General features: G+C 39.7%; 1 protein-coding gene across 1 annotated transcript in view; it reads right to left on the bottom strand.

Moving 5' to 3' along the window:
- Nucleotides 1-21,711, bottom strand: part of eys (eyes shut homolog) — a 144,009-nt gene extending 122,298 nt beyond the window's left edge. Inside the window, exons 1-8 of the mRNA XM_041947814.1 lie at nt 20,967-21,711; nt 20,252-20,368; nt 14,948-15,147; nt 13,980-14,107; nt 11,673-11,787; nt 9,092-9,251; nt 3,890-3,994; nt 792-931 (exon numbers count right to left, since the gene is read on the bottom strand). Coding sequence (XP_041803748.1) covers nt 792-931; nt 3,890-3,994; nt 9,092-9,251; nt 11,673-11,787; nt 13,980-14,107; nt 14,948-15,147; nt 20,252-20,368; nt 20,967-21,711 — 1,710 coding nt within the window. The remainder of the gene's footprint in view (nt 1-791; nt 932-3,889; nt 3,995-9,091; nt 9,252-11,672; nt 11,788-13,979; nt 14,108-14,947; nt 15,148-20,251; nt 20,369-20,966) is intronic.
- Nucleotides 21,712-22,526: the final 815 nt, after the last annotated feature.

Below are 22,526 nucleotides of genomic sequence, written 5' to 3'. Positions count from 1 at the left end.
TTCAACCCTATAGTCACTAACCAGGTGTTTTTGTATTTAGAGTTGGATAATGGGCCAGAATCTGTCATCTAATTACATTTATTGGTTCTTTTATGTTTCAAACGTATCAATAAAAGTCACAAGAAAGAAGGAAATTCCCTCATTAGTCAAGAATTTAATGCAGCTTTCTTCTCAGTTAAACCAACATACTCCAGAGCTTCAGCACCAGCTGATTGCTGTGTTTATGGATTATCGCATTTGCTGTCGATCTTCCTGTGGGATTTATGCTTATTTTTATCCCCGTGTATAACAAAGGATTATCACACATTTTATGAATAAGATACTGAATTATTATTTGATACCTTCTCACTTAAGTCCTCAATGTTATAAGTCAGTTTGTGGTGACAGTTTGCAGATCTTTTCCTAGTTCCTGCAAATAACTGTGAATATTCCTTTCTCCATTCTTATTTAACAGATGAAAGTTTAAGCGGTGTAAGCCAGAGCAGACTGTGCTTTTTGCAGGTTCTTATGGCGGAGTGTCACTCTGCTCATCTGGAAATGCACTCATGAAGTATCAGCAGCTCAACTAGTGCTCAATCAGTGTGATTGTTCTGATGAGTTCTGTGATCAAAAATGACGAAACAGTGTGAGGAAAAGTACATAAAACTTCCTCATTCATTTACGTTGCCTATCATTGTGACAAAGAGACACAAACAGAAGATAAGAAGCTCTTTAAAAATGAGACTTGAGACTTAAGAGAGATACAGAACAGCAGATGTGGACAAATAGTCTTTTAAATAGTTTTTACGTACTTGAAGGTTTTGAGGGCAGGGTACACGACAGGTATATTCGAGGCCATCTGAGAGATCCAAACACTGAGTCTTTGGCGGACATGTGCTGTTGCGCAGAGTACAAGCATCTACATCAACTTCACAATTCTTTCCCAGAAAACCTGAAAGAATAGATTGAATACAGTTGAAGTTTTTTGGATTCGTAGACAATGTGCCGGAGTGCACCGGACTCTGTATTTACCCAAAGCCTCAATTTAATTTTTAACTCAAGTTTAAATATGCAAACTTTCGTAATGTGCTTCTTCTTGTTCCACTGCTTTTTCATCTAATCCCTCTTCTTCTTCCTATTTTGATTTTAATACTCATCTGTAACCATTATCAGATTTCTGGACAACAAAACAATGGTTGGTTAGTATCGCAAGAGACACTTGTCCCAAAGGAAAACTCTTTTTGAGGTGGTGTAACTGGAAATAATGTCTGATTTATTCCCAGAGATAATACATTTGGCATAACCAATAGTTCAATGTACCATGAACTTGCATGAATTAATTCTGTAAGCTTTAGGAAAGTGAGAACTGTACACTAGTTTGGCTTTACACGTGTACTGTACTAAAGTAGTCAACTTATAATTCCACTCATGTCCCAAGACTTTGCTTTGTACTGTGGTCCAGCACTCAGCAGACCATTTTCTTAGATTGTAGAATCCACTTCACCACGAGAAGATGCAGCAGATGATGCATATGAGCGGAAGAGGCTTAGGTTTACTGAGATAACAGATGAGATTTAGTAGCAAGGCTGGAAAGCCAGGGTACGCCCTGTGGAATTTCGTTACCATGGATCTGTGGCCACATCTAGTACCAGTTTACTCAGGGAGTTAGGGATTCATGATCAGGGATTATGGCAGGCTGCAAAGGCAGCTTCAGAGGCAGCTGAAAGAGCAACCGATGGCTCTGGCTGAAAAGAAAAGGCACCAGCTTGTGTGCAAACGATGGATATCTTTCTCGTGTTTAAGATAGGAGATACAGCAAATATCAGTGTTGGTGGTCAAACAACACGATACTCAATGTACAATAGTCCCCCACATTTAAGAGCTTTCTTAGTGTTGGTTCAAAATATGCACTTTAGGCCGACAGTAATACTAATAATAGTAAGAGGGCACAGTCCTCATTGGTAAATCTGTGAAACATGCATGTTGCTAAGCATACAGTGTGGATGGTTACGGTCCTGATCAGTGCTCTGAGCAGGTGTAACGGGGGCGGCTGCGATAACTGTTGAGCCTGCTGGGGTGTCATGGGTCTAATTCAACTTGACATATGTGATGGGAGGCTCCCTCTCGATAACCCCAGTGACACAGTCATCAGCCCACCCCCTCATTCCTCTAACGTCACTGAAAGATTTCCACATTGACGCTGACATAAAAAGCACAAGCGACAGTCCCATCAGACCTGGTGTATTTAAAAATGAGCGTTAAAAAAAGAAAAACACACATATGAACACACGTATGAATGGCCACATTTTAATTGTCTGCATAGACTCGCTGAACACTGACACCTGCCTTTTCTTTATCTTTAACTCCTCAAGAAAGAATGAAGCTTTAAAGACAGAGGCTGTAAATTTGTAAATTTCTGTAAATATTCAGAAAGCCCTCCTTTCAAACCTGCTGGCCTTTAAAAGAGTTTGTAAGTTCTCCTTGTGTCTGCAAAGACTTCCTCCAGTTTTCTCCCTCAGTTCAAAGACATGCCAGCTAAGTGAACTGGAAACTCTAAATTCCCTGTAGGTATGACTTTGTTTTTCTGTCTGTGTGTTAGCCCTGAGACCGACTGGCAACCTGTCCAAGGTTTGCCCCACGTCTCAACCAGCGTATGCTGGAAGAGTCTCCAGCTCCCCCACAACTCTGAACAGGATAAGCAGTATAGGAAATGGATGGATGAACACTTCAGGCTATCATTCAGATTTTTTTAACTATTGAGAGTTGAACACAGGCACCTCAAGGGCTGACATAATTCATCAGTTGATGAAAATACAATGCCACCTCTGAATGTCACCTTAAATAGTGACACTAATGTGCCTTGCTTCAGCAGCTGATGAGACGAACGGACTCCGTGACCCACGTGTCATTAACACTGGTATTGTCCTTCAATGCTTAATTAAACAACAGTGAACAAACACATTGTGTCATTACCATCAATGCTATATTTCTCTGAAGAGCCCAAAAGATTTGCTGGGAAAAGGCAGCTAAATATAACAGTGGCAAATTCTTGTGAGGAAAAACATCACCTGGCTACTAAGATGCTCTGCCCACAGTGTCTTTGGTCTGCCTGTGCAGGAAAATGCTCCAGTAATTCGGGCAAGAGCAGCAGTTGCCAGACACACTAAACCTGCCAACATGGTGAAGCTCCCGAGAGTGGTCCATCAGTTTACGTTCAGTGAATGTAAATTCAGGCTCAGCCCGTCAGGCACAGTAAGCAATTACAGGAAAATTATATTAATGGCAGTTTTATAATATAATATTATGAAACTCTCATTAATGTATTTGCACAACTTGGTTGCATTATTGAGCTCTGGCAATGAGCTTAGTGATTTTTCTCAGCTGTCAATCACAGGCTAAGGCTGTAAACTGATACTGTGAATAATGTCACCCTGGCAGTGCCCTTGCTGCCTCTATACTGCTAGAAGGAACATGATGTGATCAGAGAACCAGCCACTTGTAATTTCATTAAAAAAAAGAAAGAAAGGCATTTGACAGCTTTATTCAAACATATAAGCAATAGCAATAACATTATTTTGAATCTATTAAATAAATGAAAAAACAGCCCAAGAATAGAAAAATATTTTCAGTAAAGACATATGATTCGTGTGATGAGTTAAATCATGCTGACTTCTCTAGCTTTGCTTCTTCGGGCAGGATGTGTCACAGTCTGGGGACCCCGCTGGCTAAGGCTAATCACCTTTGGTTTTCAGTGTACACTGAGATGGCCAGAGGGGCCCTGGCTGAGGATCTTAGACCACATTTGCCGCATGAGTTTAAAAGCTCTGCAGTTCTGCCTGCTACCACAGCTAATGCAGCTACCACTAAAATGTTATTACAGAGCTCTAGCTCTGGCCATAGCACAACATACCTGTAGGACATTGGCATTCATAGTGTCCTAGCGAGTCAGTGCATGTGCCATTGTGCTGACAGGGGCTAGAGTCGCACTCGTCAATCTCAGTCTCACAGTTTGCCCCTGAGAATAGAGAGAGAAATGAGTTGCATTTACGTCACATTGCCCTCTTCACATGAGTGATAACATTTTACATGTGTCATTACCTGTATATGCCATATTTAAAATTCAACTTTGCCAAAAGCCCCTTTTCATGTATGAATGCAAGAAAAAAAAAATTGGCCATATTGAGTAAATGTGTCCAACCAGGGGTGTCCACCTGAATCCCCCAGTGTCTTAGTAAAGGAATGTCTGTGGCCTCATTATGGCTTCAAGACAAAGGGGGCAGGCAACTCTTCAAGGAACATTTTGGGAAATAGACTTATTCAATTTCTTGCCAAGAGCTAGATGAGAAAATTGATATCATTCTCATGTCTGTACTCTAAAGCCAGCAGCCACTTAACTTAACTTAGCATAACGACAGAAAGCAGGGGGGAACAGCTACCCCGGCTCTTTCCAAAAAGCACAAAGAAGTCTGCCTACCAACAACTGTAAAGCGCACTGACTAACATGTATTTAGCATGTATCTCATTTGTTCAATGATGTGTAAAAACAGGAAGCTGGGGCTTCACAAGGAGAGTCTTTCCAGGATGTTGCACTGACAGCGTAGAGTCATGTCATCACTGTGACATTGCAGGTAATGGTGGACAGATCTAGATGTAAAAAAATATAATCTAGACAAGTCTATACAGCTTTTTCTCCTGCTTCCAGTCTTTTTGCTAAGCTAGGATCATTCACTGCTGGCTTCACGTTTAGCAGGTAGATTTTTTGGTATCGATTTTCTACTACTAATAAAATGTTTGCCAAAAAAATGAAAGGGAACAAATCCAGAAATGCTACACACACATTCCTTTAATGAGAACGTACAGCATTCAGGTGCTGAGCCCCTGTAAACACAAAGAGAGATGTTAGAGAAAATATACCCCTGTTGAACAAGTTCACTTTCTTGTTAAGAAAATGGACACTTAATAACGAGCTCTGTCCCAGCTGAAGAGAGCTGATGAGGTAGGGAATGCAGGTTGCTTGAGAGGAGATTTGTTTGGTGCTCAGCTGCCTCAGCAGCTGCTGGTTCTGCTGCTGTGGCTGGGGGTGGGTGTCTTCCAGTGCAGGTTATTAATTTAAAATGTCCTATCATCAATAACAGAGCGGCAATGACATGTAGTGAAAGTCCCTTCTTGACAGTGGCACCCTCATGCTCCAGCACAAACACCATGATTGATATCATCTGCTCGGTAGTTGCTACAGGTCATTATATACAAAATATGCCATGCTGTGCGGCAGGAAATTATACAAATTTGTCCTACTAAAATCTGCGAAACGCCCACGCTCATTTATGACTGTGCATAAAATCAATTATGTAGTATTTGAGCTTTTTAGCTATCTTTAATTACATGAAATATGGCACTTTAAGATGCATTCATTCAATGTGTGTGCTGCAATGTGTTAAAGGTCTAGAAATGATCAAATATATATAAAAAAACAATGATGCTAAAGGTCAATATCAACTGAAGGTTCTTTTATTGAATTTTAGCAAAACACTTCTTGCTCTTGTGCACAATCATTATTTAGCTGCAGGTTCCTTAAAGCCAATAAACTCTTACCTGCCAGATAAAGGTTTAAATGCAAAGACCTCTCAGACGATTTCAGGTGAAGAATTACAAATGTTTGGTGGATTCTAAACTTGCATTTAACTGCATGTGTTTTCATGTGTTATATTATTAACATTCACACAATTAAAAATAGAAATGAATACGACTGAGACCATGCAATGTACATGACAACAGTTGCTGTTCTATGAAAAATAAAGCTCTCAAAAATGAAACGTGACTGCCGCAGCTTGAGTAATGTATCCTGAGTTATGATCTATGATAGAGTGGGGTTTCTGGGCAAAGCCTGAAATTAAATTGGCCTTTCTACGCTGCATGGCTCGGAATTCCAAAGCAAAAATCCCAAGATGCCAGAAAATGATGAATTCTATCAGTCACTAAGACCTGCCATGGCGTAAGAGACAATTTTCCATTACTGAAGTGGCAACAGATTTCAGCTTTGAACACAGGGAAAAAAAAAATGTGTTCATGTAGTGCTATGTAAGGGCTTATCTGACTGACAGGTGAGTGTGTCAGGACTTAAAGCTAGATTGGGAAATACGCTATAGGCCAAAACCAGAGTGCACTGGGGAAGGATATATATATATAAAAAAAATCACATTCACTGGTTGTTTAAGCAACAAGAGTAGAACAATACCCTGCTACACCATCATAACCCCTACAGTATAAAGCATGCAGCATACAATGTTCAGCAAGGATCTGTGTTGTTCCATACTGTCAATACTGAGCTATACCATCATGGCACCTATAAGGAACACACAAAGCTCAGCAAGGATCACAATCTATGTTGTTGCACACTGTCAGTGTTTTTTTCAGCAGATGATGTCTAGAATAGAAAATGTAGCAAAGTCTACATAGAAATGTTTACATATTGTATTATGCTAATGACTCTCCTATAGAGTCTCTGCTAGAGACAAAATCAACTGTTCTTGTCATTACTAAAATATCACTGTGTGGTTTCCAGCCAGGGAGCTCTTGAAGCTATGACAGACTTATGAAAATGACACCTTATTTTGTGTGCTTCTATGAATTTATTCAATATTTTTGAAGCATAGTAAATGAAAAGGGTTCCATTTTACCCTTTTTTCCCCTTAAATCATCATAAATCATACTCTGTAGTAACTCTTTTTGTTTTTGTGTATCTGCCTTGTTCCCTTGTGTTTTTAGAACAGTTGTCATTGATAGCTTAACAACTTTCGGCCATGTTCCGAGCTGGCAGCTAATTAGGAAGCAGTTTGCCAGAGTACTTGGATTAAATGCAGTCAGCAGCAGGCCTTAGAAATGTCAAGTAGGCAAGGCTACTGGTAAATAAGCTTCAAGGTTAAAAAAAAAAAATCACTTCATCAAAGAGAGCTGGCCTTTGCTTAAAATGTGTGGTTTGCTTGTGATTTATAAATCACAAGCCAACTACAGATTTCTGGTCTGAAATAGTCATTTTTCAATTCATCTCCACATCAAAGACATTCAGTTATGTCCAATGTTATAAATGCTACTTTTAGTGCTTTTCTGTTTGGATTTATACAAATCAAAAAAAAAAAAGTGTTTTGCATCAGGTACAGTCTCTTAAGGTTGCTTATGCTGGAAAGCAGCAACTACTGATACCACTAATAATAAAAAATGTAATGATCCCTGTAGGGAGTTTGTTTTTCCCTGTCCACCTCCTCAGGGTGGTCAGAGGTCAGAGGTCAATTATGGAGCAGCAGCCAGTGAGCTGGCTGTGATACAGCCTTGTGAGACATTAATCAGAGCGGATGCTTGCAAACATGAACTTTAAACTGTGTTAAAGAATGGCCTCTACTCTCATTATGTTGCCCTGCTGACCCGTGCGCAATCAGTGTACAGTATCAGAGGTCTTTGAAAGAACCCAAATGTGACCCCCTCTGCACAGATAAACTGCTTTCAGGTACTAGCCTACTGTGTTACCCAGCGACAGACAGTCCAACTTTACTTCATGTCAGCTATATGGATATATAAAATCAATGATAAATGTATGCTTGAAAACTCTGTTTCATATCAAATTATCAGCATTTGTTAAAGCTCTATATAGGGACATTTTCATTTAGCTAAACATTAAATCAAATGACTGCAGATTAAAGCTAACACTAACATTGAAAATGAACAACTCATTATAATACTGCTAACACTTACAGCCCACTGGTTAGCTGGATTGTCAAAACAAAAGCAGTGCTGAATAATAAAAGCAGCTGCCCCAAATACAGGAGCTAACACAAGCTAATGATAAGCTAACATTAGCTTACCTGCCCAGGATGAAATGGAGGCATTCTGAAGTAAAAGAGTGCTCTTGAAACCAAAATAGACAAATGGTTTTCTCAGAAGTTGTTGGTGGAACAACTACAGCTAACACCCCTATAATTAACTTACATTCACCAGTTTGTAACTGTTGCTCTGTTGGATACGTCAAAACTTCCTGCTTGAGCTGGTATGGCTAATGTGTTAGCTAATGTGTTAGCCAGACCAACTGACGCTTTTCTCTGCTCCTATTGGTCAAAAAGTCTTATTGCAGCCTTAAAGCCTGTTTGTGGTCAATTTAATCCACAGTTAATTTTACCAGTGAATTTGTTGGTAATAATAGTAATAATAATAACAGTATGAGTCATATTGTAGGATTTTTTTTCTGTTATTTAACGAATAATGCTCAATGAGATTACCTGACGTGTAAAAATACTAAAAAGTAAGAAGTACAGGCGTCACTGTGTGGTGTTCTTTCCAAGACTGTTTTGATGGAGTTTGTCAGTGCTTGGGTAACATTAGATTAGATTAGATTTTGGTATGCTTGAGGTTGGTTAAGATCCATATAATCCACCACTATCTGCAAGATCTCCTCCTCCTCTTTTCTGAAAGCTGTGCATAGAGAAGAACGCCTTTGCAAAGCTTTTTTATATGACATAAATTCATAGCGGACACCTGCCAGCCAATCAGAAACCAATATCTGCTGTGACCACAGCATAAATACTGTATATTTACTTTAGCATGATCGAAATTATGCACTTATGATAGAATACATCTCCTGACCTGTTTAAGTTTTAAGACATTTTTATGCCATCTGCCTTAAAATGCCAACAAAAGGCTGAAAGGAAACATTCATAATTTATGGATTGCTCTCAGCATGAGATCTCTGTGTCAAATGTCGTGCATCAGACTGCACAGTCACTGTCTGAAAGGAGTAAAATATCCAGAAAATGACTGCCTTCACTACTGTATTGCACGTCTGCCTCATATGGTCATAGGATTGTGCACGCATTGCATTTCCGGGATGTTTAAAAAACAACGTCTACAAATGTCATGAAAGAACACGCCTGTGCCAACAGCGTGTAACTGTCAAGCTATACCTGTCCACGTCAGATTTTCCCCAAACATCAATCAGTCATTCCTTGCCCCATGATCAACCTTCCCAAAAGGGTTTGTACAAATCGATCTGTATTTCAAGATATCCTGCCAACGGACAGACAGATGGAAGGGGGCAAAAACAGATAACAAAGCAAAGATATCTCACCTGTGAAGCCGAGGGGGCATTTGCAGGTGTACTGTGGGGGAGATGATGGCTGACTTGTTGTAATGCATGTGGCTCCATTCAAACAGCGGTTTGGTTTTATCAGGCAGGCATCGCCTACATATTGACAAAACTCTCCAAACCATCCTGGGGCACAAACACACTGCAGGAAAACAGCATAATATTTGTGAGATCAGGGTACAATACATGAACTCATCAGCCCATACCAACAAAGTTTATTACGCAGAGGAATATGTATTAGAGCAACAATATAATGTGTTTTTCATTGTTTTTTTTTACCACAGTGCAGTGTTTTTTATTTAAAACAATGACTTTCAGTTTTAAGGGCGTTGGGTGGCATTCACCACCATTTTATATCAGCATAGGAATCACGTCTTATTTTATCCTTGGGGAGCATGAATACAAATGAAAATAATTTGCACTTTTCATGGGATGTGGCTGTAAACACCCTCAAATAAAAGGATCAGTTCACCCAAATTACAAAAAGCCCCGCTTTCTCACCTACCTCAACTGATAGGTACCCACACAGATGTAGTTTAATTTGCTCAGGTTTTCAGATATTCTCCTGTGAAATTTCTACCTCAATATGATGGAGGTGAGTGGAGTTTATTGTTCTTGCAGTACTAAAAAAATAATTTAAATAAATCAGATCATCTTCACAGAGTTTGCTAGATCCGAGATCATGTCTTCTTCAACTGCTGACAGCGTGGTCTGTGGGTTTAGGGCTGAAAAAAGATGGGAATATTCAAGGTTTTCCATGAGAATGAAGAGGGATGCGTGGGAAATAACAGGCATAAAATGGAGCTATAGGGGCTATTTACTCAGCTTGTATTTATTGTGTCACATGCAGATAGAAACAAACCTTTTAACGAATCATAAGCAAACATAATTGAAAACCTCTCTAATATTTAAAAAAAATCTACAATTTAGTTGAATTGAACTTTAATTAAATGAGCTGCCTCATTTATCAAGACTGAATGGAAACACATTAATTAAAACTCCTTAATCAGCATGCTCAACGAAGCTACATCCAGCATGGTAACAGCAAGCTAGCAAAAACTAGCAGCAGATGTTAAAGTTATAAACTGTGTACTTTACTTAAGGCTACCATCTGCTGGTTAATTTAAAAATCCTCAAAAATATAGAATATATTGCCTCCAGTAATGTAATCAGTCCAGTGGTGTTGGTGTAGGCTGCACATGTGACGGGAGAATGCAATGTGCAAGCATTTAATTAATAAGATGCAGACAAATTATCATTATTCTTAAATGTGATGGAATACAGTGAATACAATGCATGATAAGAATTTTCTTTTATGGGTACACTTTTAATCAATAGATGCCATAAGCTGCTAAATGCTTTGGACTGATTTTCGTGAGTGTAATTTCAACATGCTAAGATCATCATGGAAGATGCCATGTCTTCATTATAAATCCAATGTGTCGGAGTGCAGAGCCAAAGAAAAACAGTCAAATTATTGTCCATAAGGTCTGCCCTGTACATTTAAAGGTAAAATCAGTTCTATGGGACCTCTAGCTGTGTTCTGCCTGTGAAGAGCATCTTCATGACAAAAGGGGCTGAAATGAGCGAGTTACCGTTAACAAACCACCCAATGGTTTCTCGCACTCAGAGGAGAACCACATCAAAACATGAATAAAAATAAAAACATTCAAAGAAGAAATGGCCCATTTGCAGTGAGCAGCACTTTTGATTACGTCCGACCCCCACCTACACGGAGCGTCTAAAAGTGGATTTTAGATTAAGAACACTCTCAGTGGTCTAATGGAACAAGACTGATGGAGAATAATTAGGAGCTATGGGGCATTACAGAGCAGTCTCAGGTGTTATAACAAATACAGACGTTTGAGGAGACTGAGCAATAGGGAGGCAAATTAGACCAGAACCCGTCTGTCTGAGCAATGCCTCCACATACTCACAATGATTAATGAGTTAGAATTGGATTACTGTTGTCTATAAACATCTTCTACCCCTGATGCTTCTGTCATCCTTCGTTGTTGTTTATTTCAATTAATGACAAGTTTTCACATGCACAAAACATTAGAGACCAAAGATGGAAAGACCTCTTATGTTGTGACATGCAGTAGCCAATAAATGCATTCAATACGCCTTCAGCATCTATATGCACACTGGTGTTTACATCTTTATGAATCAATGCATCATTAAAAGAAATGCTATTACGTAGTCTTTGAAATGCATTTCATGTTGAAATGTAAATAAAAGACATGCATAAATCTTGCAACCAACAGATTTACAGATATTCTGGTCCACAAAGTGAGAGCAGTTGCTGTTTCAGTGTTGTAAACAGTATATCATACACATACTGACTAATTCTTGCACTGCATGCAAATAAAAAGAAATGCTGTTATTATCATGTTTTTTGCCTTAAACTCAAATTATACAAAATTGAAAAAAATCTCACCACAGAAACAAAAAATATATTATGTGTATCATAGCTGTGCTTGCACATGTGTTTATACTGTAATTAAGATGCAGCACGAGTCATATTTTGTGGGCTTATAGGACTGAAACATTGACTACTTACCTGATATCTGCCAATTATGTTCATGCACAATCCATCATTTAGGCACTTGATACTGAGGAGCCTGCAGTAGTCAACTATTTCTTCACAATTCTTCCCGGAGAACCCTTTCAGACATCTGTTAAGAGGAGGTCGGTGTCATCAGAATCAATTCACCCTGAGCCTTGAGCACTAATAAGCCATGTTTTTTTTTTTTCTAGCAGGATACGTGGGGCTATAATTTCTACATGGCCTGTTTGTGATACAGACGTGGGTGAGATTGCGTGTGCAAATGATTCTTCCAATTTTCATGTCCTGCATTGCAAAATGGGTGGAGCACATCAGGACAAAGTCAGCTCCATTATAAATCACACAGATCTCCTATAATTTTCATTTACTGTATTTTTTCATTCTGGTTTAATTCAAATTTCTTGAAGTAAAAGAGCTGTCATAATGGGAAAACTGAAGAATCAGCAACATGCAAGTACTGTAGGCACATTATTAAGTATAGAGCCATCACACGACATCAGATCTCCACATTTATAACAGAGACTTGGAGCCAATACCAAACGAATGTGTTGAGTACTTATCAGTCTTGCCATCTGGCAAGACTGATATTTACCAACTTGATTTAAAAGACATGGGATATAAGGCAGAATATCCTCTCATCAACCCAGCAGACCTGAAAACATATTCATATGAATCCAAATAGTGACTCACCAAAAAACATTTCCATCTTGTCCGCCTATGTGTAACAGTGTTTCACATAGGCGTTTGCTTAACAATATATCATACAGCCATATTTGAATATATACATACGTGTGTGTGTGTGTGTGTGTGTGTGTGTGTGTGTGAGTGCGTGTGTGTGTGTGTGCGTGTGTGTGTGTGTGTGTGTGTGTGTGACAGTACAGCTTCAGGATAGATTTGGATAGTTAAGATATGGACAAAGGCTAGCAGCTGCGGAAGCACTAACAGGAGTTTTAGTGTGCGCTAAAAGCAGGTTTCAGTGTGATAATAAGTACCTGAAGAGCATCAAAGGAAGACTGTGATTTAGTAGAAGCCTGTTTCCTCCGAGAGACTTTGTGAAGCAAACTGCTCTCAGTTTAAATGGCAACTCTGGATGCTTTTCACCACCTTTGCTGGTTTAGAGATGAGTCATAACTATATACAACGGTTGGCAATGCTTTGTTGCCTTTTTTTTTTTATCAACACAATTGACCAACATCATTTATTTTTCTACTTAAAAGATTGAGATGGCATATTTGACACTTTTTGTGTTAAAAAAACCCTGAACTAACAAAGTAACAAACCCTGAACTAACAAAGTAACAGTTTTTTTTTTTTTATTATTCACTCTAGTAATCCCAAAGTGGGAAATTAGTCTCTGCATTTCACCCATCAATGATTTACTGAAACACACACATGCACATGCAGTGAGACACATCAGATGCTGCCGCATCAGGCGCCCGGGGTTAAATGCCTTGCTCAAGGGCACATCAGCCGGCTAATGGAGGGGGGAGTGAATACTCCACCACACCCGAGTTTCTCTGCCAGTCCGGTGGGGGGAATCGAACTGGCGACCCTCCAGTCACAAGCCGCTTCTCCAACCTCTAGGCCACAGCTGCCCCAAAGTTCCTTTGTTAATACTTTCTGACTTCCAAACCCTGCACAGTACATCGTTTCATTTCTTAAAAAGCCACATAACTTCCTACAAGAATTTAGCAACTGTTACTTAAACATGTGTAAATAGTGCATTTTTGTCAGGAGCTATTTACAGCTGTGGATTAATGTACATTTAGTGTGCAAGTCCGTATTTACAGCTGCAGGAGGGTGTATGTACTGTAGGATTGACTCAAACTAACATAATGCAATAATAAGAAATACAGCAGTTCCTATAATACAGCTCCCATGTTGAAGGAAATGAGTTATCCACTGTAACGCTGTGGCTCACTGATGTTTTTAATAGTGCTTATTTGTTTGTAATACTTTTTGAACAATAATGGAGGTTTATAGCACAGGGAAATAAGCTCTGGATACACAGACAAGACTTAAGTAAGTAGGATCAGTTCATTGTCGGTTTGGGTCTTTACATGGGATTTGTTGACAACGAGAAAAATATGGAATATCACCAGCCAACAATGAGGCTTGAGTTTCTGCCAGGTAGGTATGTATTAGCCCTAGAGCTTTTAAGTCAAATGTAAATCCTAATCACATTAAAAGGATGGAAAAAGAAAAAAAAACTCTCAGTAGGAGACACATTCACAAGTCACTCCAATCATCTAGAAAGGGGACCGGGAGAGTGGCCTCGATTAGATCCCTGTATGTGTCTCACCTGCAGACATAATCATTTCCCCTGGACACACAGGTGGCATTGTTGAGACATGGTGATGGGCTGCACAGGTTCTGCTGCCTCCTGCATGCTGGGACCACATTACCATCTGCGCAGACACATTCAGAGGCCTGCACACAGAGGCGAAACAAACCAGGTCATCTTTCAGCTTGGGAAAACAGGGTTAGATCACACAATGGTGCATGGGATCCACAACTGCAGGAACATTATCAATAAAAGAGCGATGTAGTGATAAAATTGTGCCTTGACTGGCTCATATTATTGTTACTGATCTCTATAATTATATAGAATCTAATGGAAGCAGGCAAGTAAATAATAGGTTTTATATGTTCTAATATGAGTTTTAGAAATCATAAGAGGCTAATGAATGCTAATGGTCTAGGAATCCACAGTTAAAGAGATTTGAATTTCATATTATGCCTCTGGAAAAATATCTATGTCAAGCTGCAGCAGTATCAGGCATTATTGTGATGAATGTCCCTTTTAGTGTGCTCTACTCTGGTATTCTTAGGTGGGTTGTGAAAATGTGTATAGTGCACTTGGAAAACTGTAATGAACAAAACAAAGGTCAGAGAAAGACAATTAGACCATTACTGCATTTTCTCCTGTGTATCCTCAAGAACATTAGAACCACTACTGCCTTTACAAAATGTATGACCACGATAGCATTTCCAGTGAAAGGTGAAAATTGCAGCAGGCATCCAATTACAAAAATCTTTTGATGAGAGCCATTTCAAACTGGCACTTTAAGTATGCACTGGGTCATTCAATCAAAATGCTAGAGGAACTCCATACCCATAGCTCATCTTCAGGAGGAAATATTAATTGCTGCTGCAGCCTTCAGAATGAAGTCATTTGATCTTGTTTAAACAAACTATATTAATATCCATGTTCCATTCCTTGTTTATGTCCCACTGAGATAAAACAAATGAGGGAAATTAAGTCCTCACATGCTCCCCTGCAGTGCAAATCTGTTCCTCCTCCTGACATGCATACGACATGCAATCGAAGTCAATACGGGAGTCACAGTAGAGGCCGCCGATTCTTTCTGGGCAATGACAAACAAATCCTTCGGGGCTCTCCTCACATACACCACCATTTCTGCATGGATTTGGATCACAGGGGGCTTTCCTCTTCTCACAAGGTGGTCCTGCAAAATAAACAGCACAAAATGACAGCACCTTCAGTCAGATAGGGAATTTATCTGACCAAGTTTATGCCTGAAAAGACTTGACTGACATGACTTTTAATCCACGGAAGAATGCGTGATTGATGCGTTTTATCAATAATTACACAGGGTGGGAGGATGCACAGGAGCACTTCTTGTCACTAAGCATTTGCACACAAATATTCTCGCCATTATAAAAGGCAAGACTAAGTACACATAGTGTCACTGCTGTCAGAAATGGCCTCTGATTGATGATATACTGTAGAGCAGAACTGAAATGCCCATTTCAGAAACAAACCAAAGCAAGTGGGAAATAATTAAAAACCACCAAAATGATTCAGCACAAGGAAATAATGTTATATCAAGCTCAGGAAAAGACTAAATTATTTACTGTGGTTCTCGGTTATGCACAGAGTTGTTCTGCCCGATAGAGTAACATTATTCATTTTTACCCAAATCACTTGAGGGAAACCAAACTTGTAGTGAAGAACATGGCAAATGTTGTGAACAAATAACAGCTAACAAACCTAAAAATAAACTGTTTGGTTTGGTTCACCTAAAAATGCATGGTTTGCTCACACAGCTAAAAAACAGGGACCCGAGTGAGTGCTCTTGTGTTTTTCCTGCTTCAGAGAATTGCCTCCATCTCGGGGCGCTGGGTTTCATGCTGTGTGTGTGTGTGTGTGTGTGTGTGTGTGTATTAAAGTTTGTGCTTGTACAACATAGGAGACTTGGTCTGGTCTGCAGCTGCCATCCCATGAAGTCAGGGCTTGTGTGGCATAAATGAGCATTTGGGTCAGCACCATAGTCAGAATTGTCAGCTGTTCGACGGCGCTGTAAACACTGCGAACACAATGAAACGTAGTAAAGTAAGGTGTGGCTTCTGTTCATTACCTTTGTCCTGGTGACTGGTCGCATATTTTCCTGAGCAAAGCAGCTTCATTATGTTTGGTGTCCGTCTTTTAAGCCAATACCATAATGGAACATGAGTGGTGCATGAGTAATACATGAGTAATACATAAGTGGTGCATATGGAGTACACAGTATGAGTGTGTATGTTAGACAGATGAACACCAAACACAAAGATGCAACCAACTGATTATCTTATAATTTTCTCTAATGAGCTTATATTTAATTTATTAGACATAGGGCAACTTATTTCTGCACTATAGGTGTTCTATACCATAACTATAACTGGGCCATTATTTTCATCTGTTTGTATTATATTTTATTTGATCTAATTGTATTAATCTCATTCTATTTTAACTGATTTTGGATCAAATTTCATTGTTTTTATGCTGTTTAAATACTTTGAGTGACCTTTCTGAATGCTGAGCAGCTGAGGACTGCAGAGCAACATACTACGTTTCCCCAAAGTACGTACTTTTATTCATTATTAGTATTTACTGCAATATTAAATATCTTTGTGCTTGCAGCACTGAGCGCAGAATATTCAATCGCTTTATTAAAATGACTACAGGTTAAAAATAATGCAGCCATTATTATTGCTGCTTCCACCATTTTGTTATTATTATTATTTCTATAATCATTTTACACTTCACTACTTTTGTTACACACTGCACTGTAATACACAACAGTTTATATATTGGTCGTTTAGAATATGGAATAAAATAAATGACTCAGTTCATATGCACACATAACACATAATGCAAGAGTTCCCAACTTGGAAAGTCTGGTACTTCGATCCCGTATGAGGACAAAAATAAGTCGATGCCTCTGCGCCAAATACAGGAATAAAAGAAAGACGTCATAAAGATGTATAAATGATTTTCATGGAGGATTTTCACTGAACGGTAAACTAAGTAGTCCGTGCTGCAGCCCGGTTCATAAACAGTCGTACAGTCGTAGCCAAGAGTTTTCTAAATACTGCAGCACCACAACACTTTCGCCACCAGCAGCTTAACCAGGAACAGGGTAACGCTGTAGTGACATTGTATGCAAAGGATAAAATTAGACTGAATTCACTGGAGGTTCAAGGTGAATAAAATTTGATGTTATTCCCTGGTGAGGGTTTTCATTTTTGTGTTCTTCACAAGGTGCCTACACATTTATCTTTCCAGTGACTCTTTCTTTGCATATTTTCTTTAATCCCCCTGCTGATACAAGTGCTCATGTCCCAGAGGCTCCTCATAGCCTCCTCTGTGGGCATCAATCTTACTGTGTACAACTTCAGGGCTTGCTTTTTCCTCAACTCATTTCCCACCAGAAATTGAGTTTTCATAACTGGTCCACTAAAAGTTGCGCCAATACAAACTGCTGTATTTTCAGGGAGACTTCCATCTGCCGCGTATATTTATGACAGAGATAATGGTTGTAGCACTCTCTGCCCTCAAGGGAGAATTTCCTAATATGTGATCATTTTAGTGTAGGTCATGCATGGTATAATATATTTGTATTTGTGCTGGTTTTATGTCAACTGAATCACCTCAAACACCCTTATCATTGCAGAGATTATGAACTGCAGCAATGTAATATAAATCGTGTCGGTATCTCTTTAAATAGCTTAACAAGGGTAATGACTGTACATGGCGCAAATTAAACTCCAGAAATTTTATATTGCTACCAAGAAGACTGCAAAAACAATTAACACCTTACACCAAATGGAAATGGTCCCATATAGATGGTAATACCTTGCAACAAATACCCTAGAGGTAGTGCAGAGGAGAGTCAAATCAAAAGAAAATCTCATTTGAAACGTCCCATGAGTTTGGCTCATTATTCTGTGCGCATAGACTTTGGCCTATGAGGGCAGCCAGCGCTGGAGCAGCCACTAACTTCCAGTTGATTAATGAGGCAACTGCAGCAGGGAGGTAGAGGAAGCACAAGCTCCACAGAACTCCCAAGAAGCTGATGCGACAGCAGGACACCATGACTATGCAAAAGCACCCAGTGGAGTGCGCTTACTTGAGAGAGCAACAGCAATTAAAGCAAATTAGACAAAATCTGCAAAGGCAAAGGGTGAATGTAACTCACCGATTTGTTTCTGATGTGAATTATATGAATTATCCATTCAGAGTCAGGCGAGGGCGGACACTTTTACAGTGCCCACTGTTTCCTTTGGTTTTACCAAATGTCTTATTATATCAGTCATTCATTGGACAAGAAAATGTCATTTTCACAGCTTTGTTAAGTCGTCGCTGACAGCTCGTCCTAATTATTCCTGGCATTTTATCAAGAAATGCATCTTGCTTTATCAACAAAAAAGTGCTGAAGCTAATAGAGTTCTTTGATATTCATGTACTATATGTTTTAGTGCCATAGAAGAAGAAATCCAAGGGTGAGGGAGTGTAATATTCCAAACAAAATGTGACATTTCAGAGAATTATGTCAGACATAAACAAGGGAAAATAAATTCAAATGCGATTACTTTGACAATCTGGTAATTCAGTGTTGCCTTGATAATCAACAAGCACAAACTCTTTGTTGAATGTAATACACGTCCTTTATCTGATTATACACATGCAGCATTCAGGTCACCCAACATTTAGCATTCACTACATACCGGAACATGAAAGCAAAGCAATAACGTTCTATCCTGTAATCTTCCCTTTTAAATGTTCAATAAATTCAGAGTTCTCTAAAACATCTAACACTACCCTTCCCTCTCTGTACTTTGCTTTCTTCTTTCACTGTATAGACTTAATCTCCTCTCTCAGAACCCGATGCCAGACACTACTGGAAGTAACCTTGGAACCACTTCTCCAAAATAATAAGCTGAAAGCATGGGCTGGACTGGAAAGGCAAAGCTATGACACTTCAAGAATGCTGCCAGGACAAATTGTGCTGCAAACAAAACAATGAATCAATGTGAAGAGCCACCTGCAGTTTTTCCTCCAGAAAGTTCACTGCAGGCTTGGTTTTACAGCAGACAGTGATATCCAGGGCAACCGGAGGAGTATCCAGGTCTTGTAACCCATTTGCGTGTGATACCCATTAACCTAACTGTACGTTACTGGAGCAAATGAGAGTCATTACCTAAATAATGGGTGAAGCTGAAACGTCTCATAAACAAGCTCACCAGATCAAGAGTGCCACCCGACGCTCCAACACGAGCCTCCGGCAGCTCGTCTAAATCACACGGCGCAATTTCTCTGCCAGTGAAAAATATGTTACAATTGTGTCTGATTCCCTTTTATAAATGATTCATGGGGAGAGGCATTAGCATACTTAAGCACTGACTTGGCTTAAGTGGGTATTATGAGATGAACAGACCACCAAAACCAAGAGCATAACACACAGGGAGTCACAAACTCTAGTAGAAATTAGAAAGAACAGAAACTTTACATTTCTTAACTTCTTCAGTTCTCTGTTATGACAAGGCTGTGGTTAAGGTCAGGGTAGGGTCAGGAAAAGATCATGTTTTGGCTTAAATCCCCTCTACCTCCTGATGAGAAACTCAGCTCTTATACATGTGCCATTACTTTGATACCTGTGGTAGAAACATTGATAAAAAGTACAAATTTAACGCACCATTCACTCAACAACTGGGCTGCTTTTTTCTATCGGGCTCACAGAAGCTGACCAGTATCAAAGTTCTGATTTAATACGCTCAGCGGAAACAATGTGCAATAAATCCCCTTTTAATTGATCGCTGTAAACCTTTGTTTTATCAACCGCGACACGCTCAGTTAGCCAGCAGTTCAGTCCTGGCTTTTTACAGCCGCGTGTCACCGGTCGTAACATGAGGTATTTGATCTGAAGTGGCCGCTTCATATATTATGATGACAAATATAATATCAAGTGGTATCAGGTTTAAAGCCCACAAGGAAATGCTGATCTTTAAAAGATATATGGCTTTTGTAGTTTTCAGCTTTGACCTTTCCAAAGATAGTTGCCCCTTGGAGGCAAATGACATGGTTGTGCATGAGGAAATGGGATGCTGCAAAATCCTCCCCACTGCCTTTAGTACACAGCATCATGAAAACTGATTAGTTGTCTATAATTCACCTGTTAGGGATCAGAAGTGCAGAATGACATTCCATGATGATGTTTTCATTGTCATACTGTGGTGACAAGACAATTTATTCATATTATATCAACAACCAGCTAAATAAGAGCTGCTTACCAGAGACTCCTGTGTCACAGATGCATTTGAAGGAGGCAGGCAACACTTGAACGCATGTCCCATTTCCACAAATCCTGTCACAGGTTTCTTTCCCAATGACTTCAGAGCAGTTGACCCCTAAAACAAATTGCAATTCAGCTGAGTACAACACAGAGACACACAGAATTGTCCTGGGTTATGAAGTTTGTGTGCATGTACTATAGCTGATGTTATTTATTTGAATTTCTAATTGAAAAAATGAAAATGGAGAGATCATCGCTAACATTGCTGAAGAGAGTACACACTGGCTGTGAAGAGATTAAGAAAGAGGTCATTTGGAATGCAAGCTGGTTTAATATTAATTCTGTTTGCATTACACGTGAGTGCCGGAGTCTATGCTGCATAACATTAACTCAATGTGTCCAATAAATGTATAATTGAGAAGGCAGCTTGCATTAAATGTAAAGTTACTTTTATATTCTTTCAGTTACTCTCGACTAATCTGAGAGTAAAATTCGGTCAAATGCATCAGTCAGATTATACAAAACATACAAACATGATGGGTTCCTCCGGGGAGGTGGAGTTCTTCCATGCAGACATAACTCATGACATCAAATAACATCAGATCTAAAGCGATTGTACAACTGAGGTAAATATCATTAAGTGTGGTGAATTTTTAGATGTTTTTGATTAAGGAGAGAGTTCAACAAATGGGATCAGTGGGTTTTGCCCTTACCTGTAAAATGCGGAGGACACAGACATTTATATGTTCTGTGGTTTGGATCTGCGGATCCATTGCTCAAACAGACTCCTTTGTTTTCACAAGGGTTATCCAAACAAGCATCAGACTTTTCACAGAACCTCCCAGAGTAGTGGTGGTGGCATCGACAGTGGTATGCACCATCCGAGAGTCCTGTTTGACAAACACCGTTCCCCGAACAAAGTCGCAGCAGAGGAAAAGCCTGACAAAGTTGCGCTTTAACAGACACATTGAGCCTTAAGCCAAGCTTGCACAGCTGCACGTCTCCCTCATGCAGAGCGATGAAGTAATGATGACCCGGGACGAGCCACTTGGCCTCAACTTGCTCACTTTCATTCATATTGTGCGGGAAAAGAAACCGATCTTTTATCTGTCCGTTTGTGGAGCAGCTTTCAAAGTCGTCTTCTGACACATTGAGGAGTCTGATGCCATATGACTTTAGCGTTTCATCAGCAGACATCAGCAGTTTGTCTCCATGTTGCAGCTGAAGCGGACATATCTGAGGGAAGTTGAAAGGGCGCGCAGTTGACTCCTCTCCCCCGTGAAAATCCCAACACTCAGAAACGCTGCTACAGATGTTTCCTATGAGAGTCCAGTTCATTTGGATTGTGTGCCGTTTATGCCGCCATTCAAGTGAAGCTTGTCTGTTGCAAACTGTTTGGCAGTGGATCGTGTGGACGGCCACAAGGAGGGCAATCCAGTGAAACGATGAAGCCCCCATGTTCCCGCTCTCTTACTATTTAATTCAAATCAATCCGGACTCTTAAATGCAACTTGTGTCATCTGGAGACGGGATGAGGTAAATGCGTTGTATCGTACTTTTGCTGTTTCATGTACTCCAAGAGGTCCACATGAATAGTAGCAACCTGAAAAAAAAACAAGTATCGTGATTAACGATTGGAAAAGGAAGCTGATTTCTACAAAACCATCACGTCTCTCTGATATTATCTTAAAAACTTGATTAGAAACAGCACAGTGGACTCAGAGACCACACTGTTATCATGAACACTTTGTTTCATTGTAACACATAGACTTGAGCGAGTCTAGCAGGGCTGTCATAATCATATGCAGTGCTGCTGACCACCAAGTGTGTCACAGCAGCCTCGGCCCGCCTGAGGTTTCTACAGAGAGTGACAATGTCGGATAAAATATTCTCTTTCCCTCGCCGGTGCCTCAGTGTCTCGCGGTGAGATGAGTTAAAGCAGACAGCATTGTCTTTTTCCCTCAGGCCCTTTTCATACGTGTGCACGAGATAAAACAACAAAGCAGAGAAGCCTCCCTGCAAGACAGAAACTCCTCTTCTTGATCAGCTCACAAGGGCTGATGTGAATAAGTGCATGGTGATAAGTAATAAAACGTTGAATATGGAACACCGATATCAATAGAGGCTGGAGTGAATATGATTGCGAGTATTGTCATGGCGGCTATGTGTGCACCCAGAAGATCTCATTTACATGAGATGAGGTCGACTATTGTGTTTCCCAGAACAAATCGGAGAGTTGCCATTTGATTTCTGGAAAAAAAATCCAAATTCAA

The sequence above is a fragment of the Chelmon rostratus genome, chromosome 11 (assembly GCF_017976325.1).
Source record: "Chelmon rostratus isolate fCheRos1 chromosome 11, fCheRos1.pri, whole genome shotgun sequence".
Taxonomy (NCBI): Eukaryota; Metazoa; Chordata; class Actinopteri; order Chaetodontiformes; family Chaetodontidae; genus Chelmon; species Chelmon rostratus.
Note: the sequence above shows the minus strand (reverse complement) of the source record. Positions and strands in the feature narration are given on the sequence as shown.